Source organism: Cetorhinus maximus, chromosome 11 (genome assembly GCF_964194155.1).
Source record: "Cetorhinus maximus chromosome 11, sCetMax3.hap1.1, whole genome shotgun sequence".
NCBI classification, from domain to species: Eukaryota; Metazoa; Chordata; class Chondrichthyes; order Lamniformes; family Cetorhinidae; genus Cetorhinus; species Cetorhinus maximus.
In genome coordinates this window covers 44134540-44157327 of record NC_135889.1, presented here as the reverse complement: position 1 = coordinate 44157327, position 22788 = coordinate 44134540, and the positions used below count along the sequence as shown (strand labels likewise).

General features: G+C 40.5%; 1 protein-coding gene across 2 annotated transcripts in view; it reads left to right on the top strand.

Moving 5' to 3' along the window:
- The window catches only part of LOC144686541 (glutaminase kidney isoform, mitochondrial-like), a 106168-nt gene that overhangs the window by 25207 nt on the left and 58173 nt on the right, over positions 1–22788 (top strand). For both annotated transcript variants that reach the window (XM_078551863.1, XM_078551865.1), the window contains exons 4-6: positions 3596–3725; positions 4061–4140; positions 22101–22264. In XM_078551863.1, coding sequence (XP_078407989.1) covers positions 3596–3725; positions 4061–4140; positions 22101–22264 — 374 coding nt within the window. The remainder of the gene's footprint in view (positions 1–3595; positions 3726–4060; positions 4141–22100; positions 22265–22788) is intronic.

The following is a 22788-nucleotide window of genomic DNA, read 5'->3' as shown; positions in this document are numbered from 1 at the left end:
TTTCATGGCACACTCTGTTCCAGGACTGCAACATTGTGCATATATCTCATCCTGTTCCAGTCGACCTGTCATTCAACCTGAAGCCATTGTAATTTTAAAGTCCACATTCCAACAGAAAATAAAAAGATATGTTCCTTACAGTAATGACAAAAAGGACATTCCAGTAGGCAACATAATAGTAAATGGATTCAACTATCTAGGAAGCACAGTAACATCCGAAAAAGGATTGCACAAGCCAAAAGTGTTTTTACAAAATTAGACAACATTCTAAGAAATGTCAGCTTGTGTCTTGAAACAAGAATCCATGTATAAAATGTTATGTCTGGTCACACACTGACTGCAGTCACTGGTATTACTGCAGTCCACCTGCAGTGACTGGTCAGCAATGAATTATTGATGTGAATCTAGAAGCACTGGGGAAAAAGGAAGAAAAGAAAATCAACAGCTTTGAAATGTGGTGCTTAAGAAGAACTCTAAGGATAAGCTGGGTGGAGCAAAAAATTAACAGAAATACTGTATGCTGCCAGTAGAACATGAGAACTCTTAAACAATATCAAAAGAAGACAAATGGATTTCTTTGGACATTTTATCTGTGCAAAAGGGTCAGAGTGTTTAATTGCAATCGGAAGGATTAATGGAATAGGAGCAAAAGGCCGACAGTGAAGAAAGGTAGGTAATATAAGACTGGCTCAACGAGAACTTGAACAATGAGATTATCCACTGTTGCTATGATTGTAGAGTTTGGAAGACTTTGCACTTAGATGATGACGATGGGTCACCAGGCATTGTCCTAAGCACCAGAAATGACAAGTGAACAAAATTCACCGTGGTAACGTCTGCAGACTTCGCAAAAATTGGGAGAGCTGTGCTGCACATTAGTTGAGCAACAGCCTGACATAGTCATACCCATATCTTACAACCGCTGTCCTGGTTTCCTCTGTCGCCATTCCTAAGTATGTCCTGTCTCAAGGGCAGGGCAGAACCACTGGAGGTGGCAGCTTTGGTAGATAGTTGGGAGAGAGTGACTCTGGGAGGCCTCAACATTGACATTGGATCCCATGAAGTGTCATGGCAACAGGTCAAACTTGGGGAAGGAAACCTCTTGCCTTTATCCCCCTAGCTGATTAAATAACGCTCCTCCATGTTGAAGATGCACTTGAGGATAGGAAGGGCACAGAATATACTCTGGGTAGGAGACATCAATGTCCATCACCAAGAATGGTTTAAGGACAAATATTTGTTAAAAGCTTATTGACTCCCACAGCCATCTTGACTTCACCTTCCTCATACCCTGTACCCTGCAAGAACTCTATTCCATTCTCCCAATTTCTCTGACACGGCCACACCTGTTCTGATGATACAACTTTCCATACCGGCACTTGTGATGCATCTTCCCTTTTCCTCAACCGAGGACTTGCCCTGCCCACAGCACCCCCAACATAGTTGATCAGGCTCTTGACTGTGTCCGACCCATTTCCCACACTTCTGTTCTCATTTCTTCTCCTCCCTCTAAGAACCACAATGGAGGTTGCCTTGTCCTCACCTTCCACCACACCAGCCTCCATATTCAATGGATCATCCTTTGCCATTTGCATCACCTCCAGCCTGATGCCACCGCCAAACCCATCTGTTCTCCACCCCCCCCCCCCCCCCCAAAAAACCCCTTTAAGCATTCCGAAGGAACTGTTCCCTCCACGACACCTTGGTTCTCAATTACCCCCCAACACACCATCACCCCCCCACCTCGGCACCTTCCAAGTGAAGTAGTGAATTACGCGTACTTCCTTCAATTTAGTATACTGTATTCGCAGCTCACAAAGCAGTTTCCCCTACACTGGGGGAGGCCAAACACAGATTGGGTCCTGCTTTGTGGAGTACCTCTGTTCAGTCTGCAAGTATGATGCTGAGCTTCTGGTGGCCTGCCTTTTAATTCTCTGCTTTTTGTGCTAACATCTCTGCTCTTGGCCTACTGCAATATTCCAGCAAAGCTCAACACAAGCTTGAGCAACAGCACATCAACTTTTGATTAGGCACTTTTTAGCCTTCTGAACTCAACATTTGAGTTAAACAATTTCAACTCGAAGTAATCTTTGCCCCTCCCTTTATTTTTGTTACCTTTGCATGATTTGGTCTTGATCTTGGTTTTCTCATTTTTTGCCTTCGGTTGGCAGCTGCTTGTTATTCTGCCATTCACAACTCCTCTGAACCCTTCCTTGGTTTCTTTACTTGTCCCATTGCCACTCCCTTTTGGCTGTGCCCCACCAACTCTTAAATCATTTCATGTCTCCTGTCCTATCACAGATCTTCCCTTTTTGTTCTTTTTCTACCCTCCTCCATTTCACCTCCTTAAAAGCTATTATATTTCTAACTTTTCTCAGTTCTGATGAAAAGTCACAACCTGAAACGTTATCTCTCTATCTCTCCACAGATGCTGCTAGACTTACTGAATATTTCTAGCATTTTGATTTTTTATTTCAGATTTCCACCTTCTTTCATTTTTTTTTTAATATTTTGGACCAAGAGTGGCTCAGTAGTACTACTGCTGGCCAAATCCTGAAAGACATATGTCAGATTTGGGCCTGCATCAGGCGGTAAGGGAACCAACCAGTGGGGAAAAATCTACTTGATCTTGTGCTCACCAGCCTGCCTGTCACAGATGCATTTATCCATGTCAATATTGATTGGAGTAACAGCCACAGTCTTGTGGAGACATAGTCCTGTCTTCATATTGAGGGCACGCTGCCGTCATGCTAAATGGGATAGATTCCAAACTGATCTACCTGCTCAAAACTGGATATCCTCAAGGTGTGGACCATCTGTAGTAGCAGAATTGTATTCAACTACAATCTGTAAACTCCATGGCCCAATGTATTCTTCACTCTACCATTACCATCAAACCAGATGATCAACCCTGGTTCAATTCAAATGGTGAGTAACTCACCTCCTTGTTCCCCAGTGCCTGTACACTACCTACAGGGTGCAAGTCAGGAGTGCTTATCCACTTGTCTGGATGAGTGCAACTCCATGAATACTCAAAGCTCGACACCATCCAGGAAAAAGCAGCCCACTTGATCGCCACCCCATCAACCACCTTAAACATTCACTCCCTCCATCACTGGCGCACAGCAGTAGATTTGTGCATCATCTACAGGATGCACTGCAGCAACTTGCCAAAGCTCCTTTGCCAGCACCTTCCAAAACCACCAATTCTACCACCTAGAAGAACAAGGATAGCGGGTGCATGGGAACACTACCACTGTTATTTCACTCAGTCAAAATCCTGGAATCCCCTCCCTCACAGCACTGTGGGTATATCTACACCGCATGGACTGGTGAGGTTCTCAAGGGTAATTAGGGATGGGTAATAAATGCTGGCCTAGCCAGCAACGTTCACATCCCATCAACAAATAATTTTTTAAAAAAAGCTTGGTGTGGTATAATTTAGACAGGGTAATAAACCTTTTGTATTTTAAGATAAATATTTGTATGATTGGCATGAACTCATTCTGTGACACACAAAAACGTATATGGAAGCTTAATTTCTAGCATTAATTTTCAGTATTTCTGGGCCTATCATGTGTTTGTTTTGTTTCAGATGCGTTGGAAGCAATATTGTGCTTCTCACTCAAGCATTTAGGAGGAAGTTTGTCATTCCAGATTTTGAAATATTTGCATCCCATATAGATGGTCTTTATGAGAGTGCCAAAAAAATGACAGGAGGAAAGGTATAATTTGAATTTTAATTTTTTTTTTAAATGTAAAAAATTGAATGTATTTACCCACAAGAACTCAGTAATTTTTGTTTTTATTTTGCTGTTAAAATTAGTGATTAGGAAAGCAAATTTAATATGTACAGTTAAATTATGAAAACATTTTATATTGCCATCCAGTTTACATTGTGGGAGGCCATGAAAGTAATGCTTTTTCTTGGTACAATGCAATGTTGTCGTAGCCTTGAAGTGCTGTAAGTTATAAAACTAGACACCATGGGGAAAAGTTGTATGCAAGGCTGTTGTGCAAATACACTTCCCTCATACATCTTTTTTTCCTTTCTCAAAAGGTTGCTGATTATATTCCACAACTGGCTAAATTTAGCCCAGATTTGTGGGGTGTATCTTTGTGCACAGTAGATGGGCAAAGGTAAGAAACAGATAATATATGTTAAAAATAACTTTTAGCAGAACCTAGTAAGTGCATGCTATAAAATATGGTGACTGCTGGGTATATTTTGTTCATAGTTTATTTCTACATTAATGCCAACAGAAATGGCACTGAATCGCCAAGATTTACCTGTGTGCAAATTAGTTGTGGTTTTAAAAATAAGTTGAATTTTAAGTCCATTTTTGTAATGAATTGTTCCTACTTGAAAATATTCAGTTACCCACAAATCATGACTCAAATAATTGAGGAATTTTTCAAAACTAATTTGTTTTTACTAACCTTTTTTTTGAACAGACTCTCCTTATTAACTTGATTTGAGTTCTAAATGAGAAAATATCTGCTTACTATTAGAGACATAGGAATAAGAGCCCTTTGAGCCTGTTCCACCATTCAGTTAGATCATGGCTAATCTGTTTCTTAATTCCATTTACCCACTTTGGTTCCATGCCTTCTTAATACTCTTAACCAACAACATAGCTGCCAGCCTCAGTTTTAAAATTTTTTTTTCTCCCGATCTACCTTTCATATCCTTCAACCAACTTAAACACTTCAATTAGATCACCTCTTTATCTTTACTTGATGAAAACCAGTCTAGTCTGCAACCTGTCCTCATAATTTCACCCTTTTTTTAGTCTAATATCATTCTGGTGAACCTGCAATGCAGCCCTCCTAGGCCAGGATAGCTTCCTGAGGTGCAGTGTCCAGAATTGAGTGCATAACTCTAAATATGTTGTAACTAGAGCTTTCTATAACTAAAATAACTTCAATTCCTTTGTATTTCAGCCTCCGAGTTAAAGGCCAACATTCCATTAGCCTTTTAATTTTTTTTTGTACTTGTCTACTTGTATTTAATGATTTCTGTACATGAGGCCCTAAATCTCCCTGCTGCCATGCAATTCCTTGCTAACCATTTAGAAAACAATCTTTCTTCGGTCATGAATGAATGACTTCATACACCAAAATGAACTGTATAACTACCACAGGTTTGCCCATTCAATTAACTTATCGTGTTTCTTTGCAACCTTGTTTCCCATCCGCACTACTTGCGATGTTACCTAACTTAGTGTTGTCAGCAAACTTGGATATATAACATTCTATTCCTTTATCTAAGTTATTAATGAACATAGTGAAAGGCAAAGACCATAGTACAGATCCCTGGGGACACCACTATTCACATTGTGCCAATTGAAGTGCACATCCATTATCCATCTCTACCTTCTTGCTAATTTACTACCGATGTCAATAATTTGCCTTTCATTCTATGTGCTTTCGCCTTTGCCAACAATCTCCAATGTGGAACTTTATCCCAATATCTTGTAGAAGTCCATATAAGTAACATCCATACAGACACTCCTTTATTAACCATGTTAGTGACCTCCTCAAAACTTCAACTAGGTTAGACAGATATGCTGCTCTCTCTGATCAGTTCATATTTGTCCATGAACTCAGTCACTCTGCCTCTAATAACAGATTCTAGTAACATCCCCACAACAGACGCTAGATGCTTCCTGGGTTCTCTCCCACCCTTCTTAAATAATGGAGTGATATCGGTCATTTTCCAGTCCAAGGGGAAGATTCCTGAATCAAGAAAGTTTTCTAAGATAATGACTACTACTCCTTTTAACATATTGGGATGGAATCCATTTAGTCCTGAATTTTCTTTAACCTTTAGTCTTCCACATCTTTGTTTAAAAAGACTTGTGTTAAATCTAGTAAGCTCCCTCCTTGATTTATTTTTAGTCTTGGGAATTTCTAAATTGATTTTAAATCATACTGCACCTATTGAATGATTATCTAGTCATACTTTATTTGCAAATGCCCTTTTCCTCATTTACAGAACACTATAATTGCATTGTTCTGCTTCACTCAACCATCACAATGGCCACCAAAGATGAAAAATATCCATACATGTTTGGTACCCCAGTAATCTTGTAATATTTGCAGTTGATGGATCTTACACCCCAAACCAGAGATAAATAGTTTTTTTTCTGACATTAGTGGCCTTCCATGTGGTGCAGACACTTTCCTTTGCTTCTATGCAAAGATGGCTACTTTGTTTCAACTGCAAGTTTAACTACTCTATCTCCCAAAGCTTGAGTTTCAAGTTCTTAATCTTTGTGTTCATATGCTCTGTCAGAGTATCGGTAAGCCACGGCACTTAAGTGAGCCATTTATTCTTTCTTTGGTGCCACAATTTTCCCCTGCACTTCCCTTGGGTTCCAACTGAAAAGTCGTCATCATCTTTTATGTGATGAGGTACATTCACTTTATTTTTCTCTAGCCATTCATTTCATCCTTCTGGTCTTAGTTCATGTACGAAGGATAGACTGTCTTTTTAGAAATGGAATGCTGCAACCCATAAATTTGCCTCTACGTGTGTTGGCAATTACTTCATTTGCACTGCAACTTGTTCTGCTTCAGTGTATTTCATTTAGGCATGCTCTGCCCTGTTTAAATATTCAATTAGAGAAGAAAACTCTAGGGCATTTAACAGTCTCCTTGCTGAAGCAGTTCCTTCCCCCTCCCTATTTGTTCTCAAGACTTAGGCCCAGACTCTTGTCCCTGGGTCGGGCTCACTGAGTCAGGAGATTTCCCAGCTTGGTGAACCTGACCTTTTTAAAAAAAAAAAATGACCCCCTGAGTTGGGGGGGTGGTGGGCTGAAACAGGAGTCAAGCCAAGTGACACTGGGCTGGGTACAAGGCCTGCCTCTGTGCCCTGGTACTCTGTTTAAATAAATTAAAAATAATAAAACAACAAACATCCCTCCAGCCCTTACTTCTCACTCCCCACACACGCACTCTCTATGCACCATCCATGCCAACCCATGCCCTCTCCACCTCCAAGGTCCTTATGTTAACTTAATTACCCTCATTCCTGTATGCCAACTTAGTGCCCTCCCTCCACACCCCATGATCCCTCACACCCCTTTGCCAACTTAATGCTCCTCCATCCACCCCTATGGCCCATACCACCTGTGTCAACTCATGACAACCGATGCATGCCCCTTACCCCCCCCCCCCCCCCCCCTTCATGCCAACTCACCTAGTATCCTGGGACAGTTCCTTGACAGCTTTGACACTTCCTGGATAGCTTTGACAGCTGGGCAGCTCCTTAACACTTCCTTGAGAGCAGGATAGTTCCTGGTCAGCTCCTGGACATCTCTTTTACAGCTTGACAGTTCCAATGAGTTTGTGTGTAAAAAGTGTGTAATAATGTTCACTTTTAACAATCCCGAAGGCTGCCTTAGCTCTCCCGAAGATGTCCTGGAACCCTATCCAAAGGAGTACCTTACCTCTCCAAAGGGGTAGCCTGGCTGTCCATAAGAACCCATGAAGTTCAGACTACCTCTTACCTGTTCTAATCTGCATAGTCCAATTCCACACTCCTGTACTTCCAAAATCCCACTTCGTTGGAGGCAGCTGGTGATTTAAATGGTCAGTTGCCTCTGTGAATCGCGCATGCACGAACCCTGGCCCAACTACAGTCCCATCCCTGCTAAGATGGGAAATACCAGGTTCAGGGGTGGGCCTTGGGATTTTGGCCATTTCTGGGGGATTTTCATCATGATGGGGAGGCTCTCCGTCGTGGCAAAAATCCAAGGATTAGAGATTTGGGAAGTCGAACATTTCAGCATCAAACATTTCTAGGCCAGCTTTGGCCAGGTGTTAAATGTAAATCCTTCTGCTCTGCCTCAATAATGTGCTCAACTCCCAGTGTGAGCATCATCTGCTACACCTTCAGCCATCTTGGTCACTTGTAAAAGTTTGCCATCTGCTCTCAAATTAGGGTCAGTTTTATGTTTTAGACCCTTCCTTCCCAGGAGATGGATTGGAACTGTCCAAACTCTCTTCACATAGATCCTTACAGACTGAAGAAGAAACTTCTTGAAAAAGCTTTTCTTTACGTGGTAGGTAAAGTAAAATTGTTGATATGTTTATAAAGAATGTATTTGCATCTAGCACTTAGAAAATCTTTGCTCCGGAGGGTTAAGCTTTCCAACAATTAATTTAAGCAAGGAAAGATTGATTTTATAGCCATTAAATTTGAAAATTCTTAACCTCAAGTTTTGTGAACAGTGATTTCAAGTGCTAAGGCTATTCTCTGCCCCCCCCCCCACAACCACCACCACCACCACACCATCTATCCTCTGAATTAATTTGTTAACGTGACTTAAATGAGAATGCACAGCCCAAACTGTTTTTGTCTAAGGGCTTGAGATCCAATGGCATTTATATTTTCTCCTTTTCTTCTTTGACTTTTCCCTTCTCCTTCTCCCTTCTTTCTCCCCCCACTCCACCCTGAAAATGAGGCTTTTGGTTCATAGGACATGGGCATTGGTCGTCACTGGCAAGCTCAGTATTTAATGCCTGTCCCTAATTGCCCTTCAGAAGGCAGTAGTGAGCTGCTTTCTTAAACTACTGCATTCCATGTGCACAGGTGCTTAAAATCAGTTCCATGCAGGGATAAAGTTATTTTTATTTTCTACATTTCTAGTACTTGGGGAATTAAATTGTGACCATGTCCCAAATGTTCTGTTTCATGAACATCTGAGACATGAAACTTTGTTCCTGAGACTTACATCTGGAGTTTCACAGGCAGGTCTGTGCTTGAGCTCACAATCATCATAGATCAGCTTTCTTGAAAAACAGCCCTACTTTCTTGATCTCTGTGACATTGCAATGTCATACGAGGTGCTTCATGTTGATGTAATAAATGGATTGCTCTTTTACCCAAAATAGTATCAGAATTTCTTTCACCAATCCCAAAAAAGTCCCATTTTGACTGCATAGATGTAACCAAACAACTGGTCCAAGAATTACTTGAACTGAGTTATTTGATCCCATTTACAACACTGGAGGACATTCAATGATGTTCCTGCTATCTGGATGAACTTCAGATAATTACAGCTGCAGAATATTTGCAAAGTGGTCACTTGGAGTTGGAGATATACTATCAGTCTTTTGGACTTGTGTTGGTTCTGCATGTCCGAATTTTTAAAATTTGCTTTGTATTAAAAAAATTACAGAACTCTTAACACACTTGGGAAATTTGAACATGTAAAATAAATACAATCTTGCTAAAATGCACACAATCATTGCAGTTATACTCTGACTTCTTTCTACCTATCTACCTCCAGACCTTGCTTTGCATCACTACCTTTCAATGCAGAGCGGTTAACCATCTAGTGTGTTTGCATAATGTGAGGCTCATTGATTCTGAGGAGGAGAGTTTCCCCAGCACAGTGGAAGTGGGTTTGAAGGCAGGGCGGCTGGCATAATTGAAAAAAAAACACCTTTGGCATCCTGATATTCTCTTGTCTCCTTCTTTCTTACCCAGGGGCGAGTAGGGAACAAAGACAGGAACTGCCGTGTCTGAGGCAAGAAGGCAATTAAGTTGTTAAGCAGAGGGATTTTATGCATGAATTCCCCCTTAATCAACAGGGGATCAGTCCTACACTGTCTCCAACCTGATAGATTAGAGAAAGTGAGAGCATAGTGGGAGGGATTTCCTCATGTAACTGACGAGCTTTGGAGGTGTCATCAGTTACCACTGAAGAGCTCCAGACATGGCCAGGTGAGAGGCTGCTTTGCAAAGTACTCTTTCTGTCAAAGTTTGCCAGCTCCTTGGAAGGCACTTCACCCAATTCCAAATGCACTTGCCTGCTGCCAGCCTTCAGAGAAGCACAGGAGCAGCTTATGCAGCTCCAGCATCCACCTCTGCTCAGGGTCTATGGCCAGGGGACTAAGCACTTCTACATGTTCCAGCAGCAGTAGCAGTAACACCAACAGAAGCGCCAGCTACCTTCTCAGCCATACACCGTTCCACAAAGAAGAGGGGATGGCCACTAAGATGCAACTGTAAAGAGATGAAACCCCTAACAGTTTATATAGGCAGAAAACCAGCTACCTTGATATGTACCAGTGCCTCAGGAGGCTCGGGCTCTCATGGCAAGTGACAGCTAACATCCTCTTGGTGCTAGAACACCTTCCCAGTGGACCATGCGTGCACTCTTTTTCAGTGGCCAACAAGGTGCCTGTCCACTGGAGGCCAAACCACCACCCCAGCACCCCCAATTTCCCCCAACCATGCACCTACGCACCTCTGCCTCTCACCAAGTTGTGTGATCTCTTCTGCAAGGAGAGAAGGCAGTAGTGTGTATATGAGTGGTCATAATGGTTTGTGTACAGAGGAGAGAAGGCAACCATTTGTGGGGCATGACTGAGGCATTGGTCCAAGAAGGTAGTAGGTTGAGGATGAGTGCGAGTGTTGGCTCCTCAGATAGGGATGTGAGGTGACTGCAGAGAGAGGAATGAGTGGAGTAGTAAGGTGTGTTGACTTGAGGCTTGCTATGTGAGTCAGAATGGGACTTGGCACCTCATGGTGCTTTCCACTCACCTATTATACCCTCCTGATGTCCTAAGTCGTCTTGGTACATGGTCTCCAGCTTGGAGGGGGCACATTGTTGCTTCTCTCTTCATTGACCACTTCCATCCATTCCTGCCTGTCCTCTTTCCATCCTTGCTGCAGCCCCTCAGGTGGACCTTCAGTTAAGTGTGGGAGTCTTCCCAGGTGTCCATTCATGTGGCTGTTGTAGTCTTAAATAAAAAGCTGCTGGTGAGCTTTAAGCAGAACTCATTTCTCTGAAAAATAACCTGCCCTTCCTAATTAGTAGGGGAGCACTGAGGTGGGCTCTTAATTGGTCTTCCAGAAAGAACAACTTGGAAGGCCCAATGTTCTTGCTTCTCAGTGCTCCACCAAAAGCTATGCCAATAAGATTCCTCCCCAAATATTTTCCAGATTTCTCAGTTTCATAGTCCTGCATCTATTTATTATAGGATTCATAAAGCTCTTATCAAAACACTTAAGTGCTTCTCAAGATGGCCAGTGATCAGTAAATTTCTGCTGTATTAAGTATATAGATAATGCACTTATGACGGCACAAACCCTTACAGATAGAATACAAAAAATCTGCAGATGCTGGAAATGAAACTAAGAACAGCAATGCTGACAGAAATGAGCAAGTCAGGCAGCATCTATGAATAGCAGATAATCTTGCCTTACAAATGTACCCCCTTTGTCAGAACTGGGTTTTCACTATAATGTAGTTCTAGGGCTGCCACCAGCTCTCAGACGCAATACTCAAGTTAACATTTATCATATGTGAACCCATGCAGTGAATATTTCAACACTGGGTTGGGTGGGGGCATTGTAACCTCATCTTGTTCATACCAGGTATTTGCAGTGGACTTTCCAACAAGTTGATTCTCCCCATTTCTCCCACTGCCCAATGGAACTAAGTCTTTTTGTGTTTCTAATGCCACCCTTTTCTAGAATGGGGATTGATCCTGGAACCTTCATGGCTCACTACTGCACTAGGTGTTGCATTTACCTACTAATCTAATGGAGTTCAATTTTAAACATTTGGATAGGAATATGCTATGGATTTGGTTGGGTAAACAGGTAATTTGTGAGCTATAAGTTTCATGAGTTACAATGCTTCCTAATAATGGCTAATATTCATTTCTTTTAAAAGGGTAACTTGAAGATTATTGAATTCAAAAATGTTGTGACTTCCATAATAGAATAATTAGTAAATCTAGTTGGGAAAGATTGAAAGAGGCCAACTTTTAAGAGACTGCAAACATTTCTGTACTTGCTGCACATCTAAGGGTGTCATCAACATGTTTTACTGCACCCAAAATAGGAATCCATCCATCCTGAACAATATCTCTATAATAAGTGTAAAAATGCACATACCCAGAAGCTGCAGTATGCTTGTGGATCTCTTCATAATCTAAATGGCAATCAGATGGTGCTTAGTAGTCTCTTTTTTTTTCTTTGCCTTTACACTTGCATGAATAACAGAGTAGAACCAAAGGTTATCTTAAAATGAAACAGTTACTTAACTTGGAAACCAGTGAGCAACACAGAATGGTTGTCATCCCTTCATACATAGCTGAGGTAATGTGCCTTTACTAAAGCATTTACTAGTTAATTTTCTTTTTTGATTGAATTGTCTTATGATGTTTTGCTTTTTTGACTTCATTTATAGAAACTTTTTATTCTCAAAATGCTGTGAACATTTCTACAGAGTCTCCATATTGGCTAGAGTGACAACTGCTACAAGATTTACCACTTTGAGCATTTTAAATCAAATTTCTTGATTGGAAATGGTCCAGTGACACACCAATCTAAAGTAGCATTACATTGCTGAGGATCCTATTTTCATATATTTGTGGATTGCACTGTAGAAATTTAGCCAGGTCCAGCAAATAAGCATAGATTTAAATTAATTTTAAATGCTCATGCTGAAGTTACAAATATGCATTCAGTTATGTGGGAGGGTGGGGGAAGATACTTGCTACTGAAAGTATCTTTGCCTGCTTAATGAATAAAAAGAAATAATTTAAGATATTTTCTCTGCCAAAGGAAAATATAAATTATCTTTTATATTTTTGAATCTTATCTTTAGCCTATCTTTAGGAACTGTGTGGAGGCATTCCATCCTAGGTCGCTGATCCAGGAAAGATCCATTTTGTTGAGCTATTTGGATCTATTGCCTGCCTTTGGGATTAATTGGGAGCTCGAATGAAGCCCTTGCTTGTTCTTCGTGGTAGTTTAAAATATGAAAAACAGTTTGAATTTGAACCCAGGTGTTGACTCTTAATTTGGGGTTGTTGATTGCAGTAGGATGCAAGCCCTGCTTGCTTCTAATGTTAGATAAATCCTTCTGTGTTTAACTTGAGCATATCTTTCTTGCTCAGATGACTGAAATGGCAAGCCTTCACTCTGCTGCTATTTGATATTAAATGGAAATATTAGTTTGATAGTATCCTTCTGACCACTCCTGGGACCAAAATGATGCTATCCTTTGTAATGTATGAATTTGGAATAAAATTATCCTGGAATTTGCCTTTGAATAACAATCATTTGGCTTCAGATTAGCATAATTGCCTTTTTAAAAATATAACCTAAATTTGATTTGGAATTCTGTTGGTCTTGGACCTCAGCCAAGCATGTTTTAAATATAAATTTTTCAAATGAGTTAATTGCTTCAATAGTGGAAGTGCTTAATGAGTGGGGCAATATAACTTGTAATTGAATACAATTGTCTAAAATTAATGTTCAAAGAAAGGCTTCTTGCTTCTTAAATGGGGCAGAAAGCTGTATTGATCATACATTAGGAATTTGAAGAATGTGTTTGTTTGATACAGGATGTCGCTCCATTAGGTTTGAAAATCAAATTCATGCACAAATCCTGCAATGGAAATATTTTTCTGATGAAGTAAACCTTGAGAAATAAATTTGTTTAAAAAATAGGAAATCTTGCTCATTAATAACTCATGCTTCCTAAAATTGATTTTGTTTTATCAAGCTATTTCCTTTTTGGAAAGAATTTTAAAACAAAGTCTCTATTTGGGAACAAACAAGAGGCTGCAGGTTGGAAAATGTGGTCTTTATGCCATTATTCATGCTTTCATTATTGAAGCGTCTGAATAGAATTGACAATTTAAGTGATATTTTTCCAGAATGGTTTATATCCTAAATATACACATACAATAAAGTCCTCCAGTTAATACTGATTGTGTTCAAATTTTCGTAGCTAAATCTTTTTGTTAAGGTTCAAGATATTTAAAGTCTGGCCACAATTTTTTTTCAGGGGTTGGTTGGGATTGTGAAACTAAGGTATCACAGGCATTAACCCCTTCGTTTTCACCCTGCCAGCATAAATGGTTATTTTAAATGTGCCTTCCTGAAGGAGAGAGTTGTATAACAATGAAATTAATGTCTAAAATTTATTTTTCATTTTAATACATGTTTGTACTCTTGACTTCCTAACAAAAAACTTAAGATGCTAGTTTTGCACTTGAATTTAGTTATGCTATGGTGTGGCTAAAGCAGGAAATAAAATCATACTCTGTGAAAAACCTAGAATGTTCTAGTCACTAAGATAAACAGTTAACTTAGTTCCAAGTATTACAGAATCGCTACAGTGTAGAAGTAGGCCATTCGGCCCATCATGTCTGCACCGGCTCTCTGAGCGTTTTAACTTAGTGGCAATCTCCTGCCTTTTCCCTGTAACCCTGCACATTGTTTCTATTTAAATAATCATCCAATGCCCTCTTGAATGCCTCAATTGAACCTGGCTCCACCACACTTCCAGGCAGTGCATTCCAAACTCTTAACTACCTGCTGTGTGAAAGTTTTTTTTTCTCACCTTGCATTTGCAAAACACTTTAAAACTGTGCCCTCTGGTTTTCGATAAGTTTACGAGCAGGAACAGTTTCTCCCTATCTAATCTGTCCAGACCCCTCATGATTTTGAAAATTTCTATTAAGTCTCTTCTTAGCCTTCTCCTCTCCAAGAAAAACAGTCCCAACTTCTCCAGTCTTTCCTCACAACTGAAGTGTCTCATCCCTGGCACCATTCTCGTAAACCTTTTCTGCACTCTCTCCAAGTACACTATCTCAGACAGTAAGGTTCCACTTTAATTTAGCTGTATATTAATGTCAACAATTTTAGTTGAAGAAATGTGTGCTACTGTTAACAGCTTTTCTGCTATTGATATGCGCCCTTCTCAAGAAGGTGAATTAATTTTATTTTAATGTTCAAGATTGTGAACTGTTGCTGTGGATAACTAAAAAAGAACAATCTTATAGTTATATTTCTTCTTTGACGTTGCTTTGACTGGTATGGTGGCCTGATTTTCCTCTAGTATTGGTGACTAAAGAACAAGTACTTGGCCCTAACCACAAACAGACCTGCATTAGACAAGTTGCTTTACCCAATGGCTGAGAGTTTTTCTATTGAGTAGCTGAACTGTATAGCCTGGCAGACTCTGGGTTTGACTGAATTGTTGAATGTGGTCAGAAGGGAGTAGGAACACTACAGTTGACTTTAGTACACCAGGGTTAGTGGGGAGGAAAAATCAGCCAGTGTTCACGCTCTTGATTGCAATCCAGTGGTTCATGTTGAAGGTATGTGTATGGGGATCTCAAATGAGGGCAAAATCTGGCTCATTTGTGACTCCTTGAGATTGAATAGCTTGCCTGCCTTACTGTCAAGTCTTGCATATAACTAATGACCACTTGGTGAGGTACCGGAGGGTGACTTCTGCCTGTGGAACTTTACTCCAAAAACCTTTTGGAGAGAATCGTGGAAAATTGATGAGGAAAAAGGTTGTTCTTACACTTTTTTGAGACTTCGATTCTTTTACCTGTTTTTAAGTCGTCTTTATTTTTTATAGTCTTTCACCTCGGTGGAAATGAACTTCAGCCAGGAGAGCAAGTGGGTGGAACTGCATACTCCTTCACAACTTCAGTGTGCCAGTCTTCTGTAAATGGCCATAAAGGAGGTGTGTGTATACACAGACCAATTCCCAATGTTTGTTTTTGCCTTCATGGGATATTTTAGCAGAGACCACCTGAGATTCGACACAGCTCCTTTGACATGACTTAAAATTAAAGGTGCAGGATCAGTTGCTGGGAAGTCACTGGTCTGCAGCAAAAATGTTGGTCTGTCAATTGAAATTTGAAACTTGCTTCCATTTACACACCAGTGTGAAGGAATTTACCTTGCACAAACTGGTTACTGCACGTGTGCAGTGAGCATGAGCTGTTTAAACTTAGATATCTCCTGTGCTTTTCAGCAACTGAAGTGATCTGGAATTTCCACTTATCAGCCTGCTCAGGTGTATGGCTGAATTTCATTCATTGTTCATCTCCACTTTCACTGTCGACTGCCCCAGTTACACTTAAAACCTTGAGTCAGTGTGGAGCCATCGTTTGCGCCATTGTGGTGCAAGGTGTATAACTTGGGCTGTCTTTCTTCATTGTGTGGTTTGGCATTGCTTAAGATTATCTGGCTGTCCTGTAACACAAGTTGCTGTGCATTGGTTACAAGACAAATATCCTGTGAGCTCTTTTCATTCACTAAATGGTCACTGGGCTTCTGAGGCTAATGGCAGGATACTCTGTACATGTATGAATATGTATATACAGAGCGCTGCCTTTCTCCAAGCCAACACAATAGCTATGACTTTTAGCTCACCTTGCGGTTAAGTGCATCAGCCACTACACCAATTGGTGTGGTATAACAGGTGCCTGAGGTGCTCTTCACTGTTGGGATATACAGCTGTCTATTGGACCTGCTGCAGTGTGACAGGGCCCTTACAAAACTTTGAGCCTGATTTGGGGTGGTGCAACAGAACCTCAAATTGTTACTGCAGAGATGCAACACTAGTCTCATTAATTTTCCACTGTTGCTTGCTAGATCTGGTGCAACTTTTATGATGCATAATATTTAAACCACTTAAGGAAAACCATATTTTAATTAGTTTTATTTTCATAAAAATGTAATTATGATATTTGCACTGCAAACTTTTTTTAGTTTTAACTGAATCATTATAATGTGACTAATTTGTTTTTTAAATTATAAAATCTACTGTGAACCATGATATTTAAAAACAAGCATACTATGTATAGAGCCACCATATTTTGCTAAACTTAATAGGGTATTTTTTTTGTGCTTGGTGGTAAATTGTAGAGAGAAAAGTTGGGTTGGGAGTATGACATGTCCCTAATGGAATGTATGCAATTTCTTGTCCATTTAAATTAATGGACAGCAAATTGCACAGGCTCCATAACTAGCATACAATCCTTCTACCTGATTTTGCTTTCTACTTTACTCTGGTGATTACGTATGTTTTAACAGAAAATAAGAAGTAAATACCCCATTGATGTTCAAGCTTCTGGGTTGTGGATGTCTCTTAAATGTTCACTTTTAATTTTATGTACCTACCAATCCATGCACATCACTTACCAAGACACCAGACCATGCCATCTAGTGTGCTTATATATTGCTTTACATTAAAATTGACACATCTTTTACATGAATAAGCTGTAGATTGTCAGAAGCAGGTCTTCATAAAAGTTGCAAAATCTGCATGCCCATAATAAACTTACAGCACTGATAGCACATTAGACTGTTAAAACGCAATGCAAGCTTTGAACAACATGCATTCTGATGCCAGTCAAGCGAGATTGAAATTGCACCAGAAAATTGAAGTGGAGTGGTTCTGTTAGTTTCTTCTTAGTAATGCATCCTGTTCCAATGTATAAAATATGTATTGTCACCTTTGTCATTGAGAATTTTGTTAATAATATGGATGGTATTGCAAAAATCTAGTTGAATAGATTTCATTGATGAGAGTGCGTGGGTGGCAAAATTGAGTTCCGTAGCACCTGATTGGGCGCTATGGCTGTTGGTTGAGAGTAAAACGGTGTCCAATCCAATGTGTGTGTGCACACTTCCGCAAATTGTGGCATAAGGTGTACAACCTTGATTTGACGCCATGGAACACTTCCATTTTGGAGTCCTATGCTCTAGCTGACACCCTTTCTTAACCTCGTATGGCTGAACATGGGTTAAACATCAGGAAGAACTCCCCTACCAATGCTATTTAAAGGGACCATCAACTATTTGCAGGTTAGTTGTTGGCTGATTTCTTCTGCCTGTTGGTAGGATCCTACTATTGTTTGGTGCTTTGCATTGTGATTTCTGGTTGTAGAAGTCCAAACGGAGAGATGTGGCAAGCGCTGAAGGAGCTTTTGCTGACTTCAAGGCTTCTGCACAAACTAATTGTTCCCAGATATATGTACACTAGTAGGCTTTCCTGTTTTGAATAGACTATGACCGGGAGAATGAGTAGAGACCATGCAGAACAGATCAAGCTGCTAGAAGGAAGAGGAAAGGTCATAGAAACTAAACAGCCTTTTCTGGCCAAGCTGTGCATGGAAAAGCTAATTCTAGTGAGATACCAGTAACTGCACCTCCAATTTCCCATTCGCCAACAGCCTGAAACCTTACTTACCCTCTGTTACTGGGTGTCCTGCCATCCATTCTTAATTAGCACATTCTCTTAGATAATATCACCACCTTTAACATGTCTTTGTTCCTTTTGTCTGTGACATCTTTTGATTATCTGCTCCTACCACTGCTTGCTTGTCCCTACAACCACCACCCCCCAACTTCTCTCCTCCCCCACCTTAAACCAGCTTATATTTCACCCCTCTCCTAACTTTACTCAGTTCTGCGGAAGGGTCATGAGCACTCGAAACGTCAACTCTTTTCTTCTCCGCCGATGCTGCCAGACCTGCTGAGTTTTTCCAGGTAATTCTGTTTTTGTTTTGGATTTCCAGCATCTGCAGTAGTTTTTTGTTTTTTGTTTTTATCATAATGTCATCCTGGCCATGTTGCAAAGATAAAATCCACAACAAAACACAAATTCCAAACCAAATTAAAATTAAACCATGCCAATCCCTTAATAACTGTCTTCTGTTTGCCTTTGCCTGGTCTTGTTCTCCTATGCAGCGTTAGCCCAATGGCTGTAGCATGGCTGGTGGAAAGTTGTTGAATTTCAGTGAGAAGACTAGATGGCTTGAAGGGTGAACTAGCAGCTCTGGGCCTAGCAGGCCTGGCTTCAGACCTCACCATCTTGTCATTGTGGTGTTTGTGGGGAGGGGAACAGCAGTGTGGACTGGTTGAGTTCTGACGAAAAGTCAACCTGAGACATTAACTCTGTTTCTCGCCACATACTGCCAGACCTGAGAATTTCCAGCAATTTTTGTTTTTTACTTCAGATTTCCAACATCTGCAGTATTTTGCTTTTGGACTGGTTGGCTGATGGGAAACGGGAAGGATGCTAGCACTGTGGCTGGCAGGGATGGGAGAATGAATGTTGTCATTCCTCGAGCAGACAGCAGGTCCATGTTCCATGGGACCACTGTCTCCCTTAGAGGTGCCTCAGCTATCCTAGTAATCAGTTGGAGGGCAGATTGCAGGGCTAGATGACACTCTGGAAGTACCTTTGAACATGTATTTGTAGCTATGATGAGAGCAATCTAAGCTTCCACTGCAGTTCCCAGATGTTAGGCGGTTTCTGCTTGTGCTACAATGCTGATGTCTCAGCATCCAATCAGATGTTACATCATGGTTGGGTCCACAAGTGTGCTAATGGAGTTGGCCACTATTTCAATGCTGGAAAGGATGGCTCCAAACTCTGCACAAATCCCTATGCAAAGTTGGTGCTGATCTCCTCCATGCTCCTTGACTGCCAGACTTCCTAATGCACCAAGCCATTCACTGTGCATACACATCAGCCGCCTTCTGTAGCCTGCCCTACCAAGTTCTCATCTAAGTCAACTGTAGCAAAGTTTGTGTGCGACCTAGTCTTCTGGCTGGCACTGTCCTTCCCCTTGGCCTGTCTGTAGGTCAATCGCGTTTGGTGTCTCTCCGTGTGCTGATCCATTTCTATGTGGTTATCTAAATTATGCACACAACATCTGAGCTCATGGCAGTGTGTGTGATTTGAGTGTCAAGTGTTTTTGTCATCACTATCATCTTGGAAGTTGTTCTTCTGCTTGGCGAGTTTCCATTTTTTGTGTATATGAAAGGCACAAGTGTATGTGATGAAGGGAGAGGGTGGTGGCGGGGGGGAGGGGGGTGAATGCCTGCAGCTTGTAAATCTGAAAAGATTGTGGATGTGAGGAGGAGGATTTGGTGTGAGGGTACTGTCATCTTCAGTTGACTCAGTCCTTTTGCTAACCATGGGGCTCAATTGCTTTTCCAATAATGGCTTGCACTGTCTCCTCCATAGGCATTAGGACATGCAGGGGTGCTTGCCCCCCTCTAATTAGCTTCTGCCTTTAGTTATGCACCGCTTTGTCTTATAAGAGAGAGAAGTGTGTCAGTGAGTTGCAGTCTGTTCAGGTGATGTGGCTGTGTGCAAGCTATGAGGTATTAGGGTGAGGCTTCCAGCAGTATTAAGTATGTAAGGGCATGGTGGAGCATTTAAATGTTTAGCATGAATCTCTGATAAAAGATTGCTGCTGGGTGAGTGGGTGTGTGGCAAATTGAGCAGTAGCTGAAGCTAGTGGCTAGTAGGGTATGGCATTGAAGATGCAGCCTTTAACCACCTTCACTCATGTGAAGTCTTTAAATTTGTGGCACCACATCTGGGTCCTCAGGGTTAGACTATTGGCATTGACCTCCAGGGCTGCCTGTTCTCACTGTCCTTTGCGCACGGGTCTGGAGGTACACCTAGCCCCCCGAAGATTCAGGATATCTCTCAGACTTTTCACCAAGGTCTCCAGTGTAGCATTGGAAAACCTTTAAAGGAATTCATTTTCTTTCAGTTGCCATTCTTTGCTGCTTCCCAGGATAGATTTGCTACTGGCACAATTGCCAGCACCTGCTGTCAGTGTACTTCCTGTTTAGAGCTCTGTACCCTGGCTTTAAGGAGTGCTAAGAAGTTAATAATTTTGTGCCCCTAGCTCAGTCAATGAACAGTGAGGTTATAAACTGGCTGTGCACATCGATCATTCTAGTGGGCAGGCAACGGGAAAGTGGTGTGTTGCCTGTATTTAAGTCAACAGATCTGGGTTAATCATGCTTTGTATTCCTGCACCTGTTTTTGGGGACTATTCTATTTAGCCTGCCATATCTTAACAAAATAATATTCAAAGCTGTTCTTCCATATAATCCACTTAGTTTTTCAAATCTGCACATTTGCTTTATGGCATTTTTAAATAAGTTTGGTTATCAAATTAATTGGACAGAAGCATTTCTTACTTTGTCGTGTAAAAATGTTAATTGTTCCCCTACATTGATTTAGTGTTTTCAGTACAAAGTACAGTATAGCAAGGGCTTTTAATTATTTTTGCCATAGTTTTACCTAACTGGGTAGAATTTGGGTATTTGGTCTCAAAGTTAATAAAAGTCTCAATTCTATGAAATAAAAACATGACTTATTCAGCAATAACATACTTTTTAAACATCTTTTAAGTGTTAAGTGGCCCTGAACAGATAAAGAAGAAAGCATGATTGAGCAGGGTTTTGAGGCTTTTGCAGGAGAGCGAGAGTGGTAATGTAGAGTGAATTTAGGAGCAGAATTTGAATGCAGAGGCATGGTGGCTGAAGCCCCTGCCGTTGCTAAAAGAGGAGGTTACCCAAAGATCAGATTTCAAGAAGCAGCAGGTATGCTAGGATGTGGCTGAAGGGAGTTGGATTGGGAGGAGCAAGAGCATAGAGGGATTTGAAAATAACCAGGCTTTTGAAGATATGCTGGAGGGTGGAGTGCTAGTGGATGTGTGGTAGTGTAAGGATGGGCTAGCTGACGTTTGTGTAGAGCTCGGGAGGATGACTAGAAAAGTATTGATTAAATCAAGCCGACAGGGTGACAAAGGCACGGGTGAAGGTTGACAACAGAATAGGGGATGTGCTGTGATGCTGAAAAAATAAGTTAGGCTGTATTGAATGGAAGGTTTCAGGCCCTGAGTCAACCAGGACACCAAAGTTGCACAATGTTAGGCTTAGTTCAAGTTAGTGTCCAGGAAGGAAAATGAAATGGCTGTGGCATTTGTTTTTTTTAATAGAATGCCTTGAATCTTGCCAATATTGAACTGGAGAAAATATTGATACATCCAAAATGGCATTGGTAGTTGATAGACAACGACGGTAGTTGATAGACAACGACGGTTGTTGGGTCCAAGGTGATAGCAAAGCAAGATTGGATGTCATTGGTACCTATGGCAGCATAGTGGCCCTAATTGAAAGGAATCATATATTGTGACTAACAGTCATTTTGATTCCAAAGAGATTGCATATAATACAATGTTATGTCTAAAATACTGTGAAAATTGTAATTCATATACAGATTTGAAGAACTTTAAATGTTTTGACCTTGCTGTTTTAATGTTGGGTTGTCACAATACCTTTATAGATGGAAAGCTGGCCTACAGTAATTTATTTGAAAGTAGCAAACATTTAAAAGTATTCAGTATTTTAGTAATTGGAAATATGTATTGATAATGCTTGTATTTCTACTGTTTTGTAATGTTGAACTGTGTTGTAATTATATAAAACTTTCTTATTCTAGGCACTCAGTTGGAGATACCAAAGTTCCCTTTTGCCTTCAGTCCTGTGTGAAACCTTTAAAATATGCAATTTCTGTTCATGACCTTGGGACAGATTATGTTCACAGTTATGTTGGTAAAGAACCCAGTGGATTACGGTTCAACAAACTGTTCCTAAATGAAGAAGGTAGAGTTTGAGTTCTAATTGCAAAACTTAAGTTCCTTGATATAATTTTAAAATAGCTTAATTTGACTCTGACATTCGTAGCTTTAGCAGACATTCTAGCCAATTTTAAGTCTAGCCAATTTCGGAATTAAAATGAACATATTACTTGTAAGTCTCAGCTGTGTTCAATGAACAAATGCTACTGTGACAGGCTTTTTCATGTATTTCAGGTTTTCACCATTTAATTTCTAGCATGATTCAAGTGTAGAATTTATTATATTTAGATTGTTAATGTCATTGACATTTCTAGCTATTTATAACTATAGTCTGATGCAATGGCATATGTTGCATTTTTAGTTGTCAAGTGGTTGAATTTGAATTATAGCCTCTATTTTGAATCTAAGCATTTTGTCAGGAAAAGGTAATTCCAGCTTCATTATTTTTGAGTAAACAGCAATTTGTGAAGCACTGTCTACCTTTAGCAATTAACATTTCTATCAAAAACTCAAATATTCCCATTGGAAGTTTTGTATGCAGTGACGTAT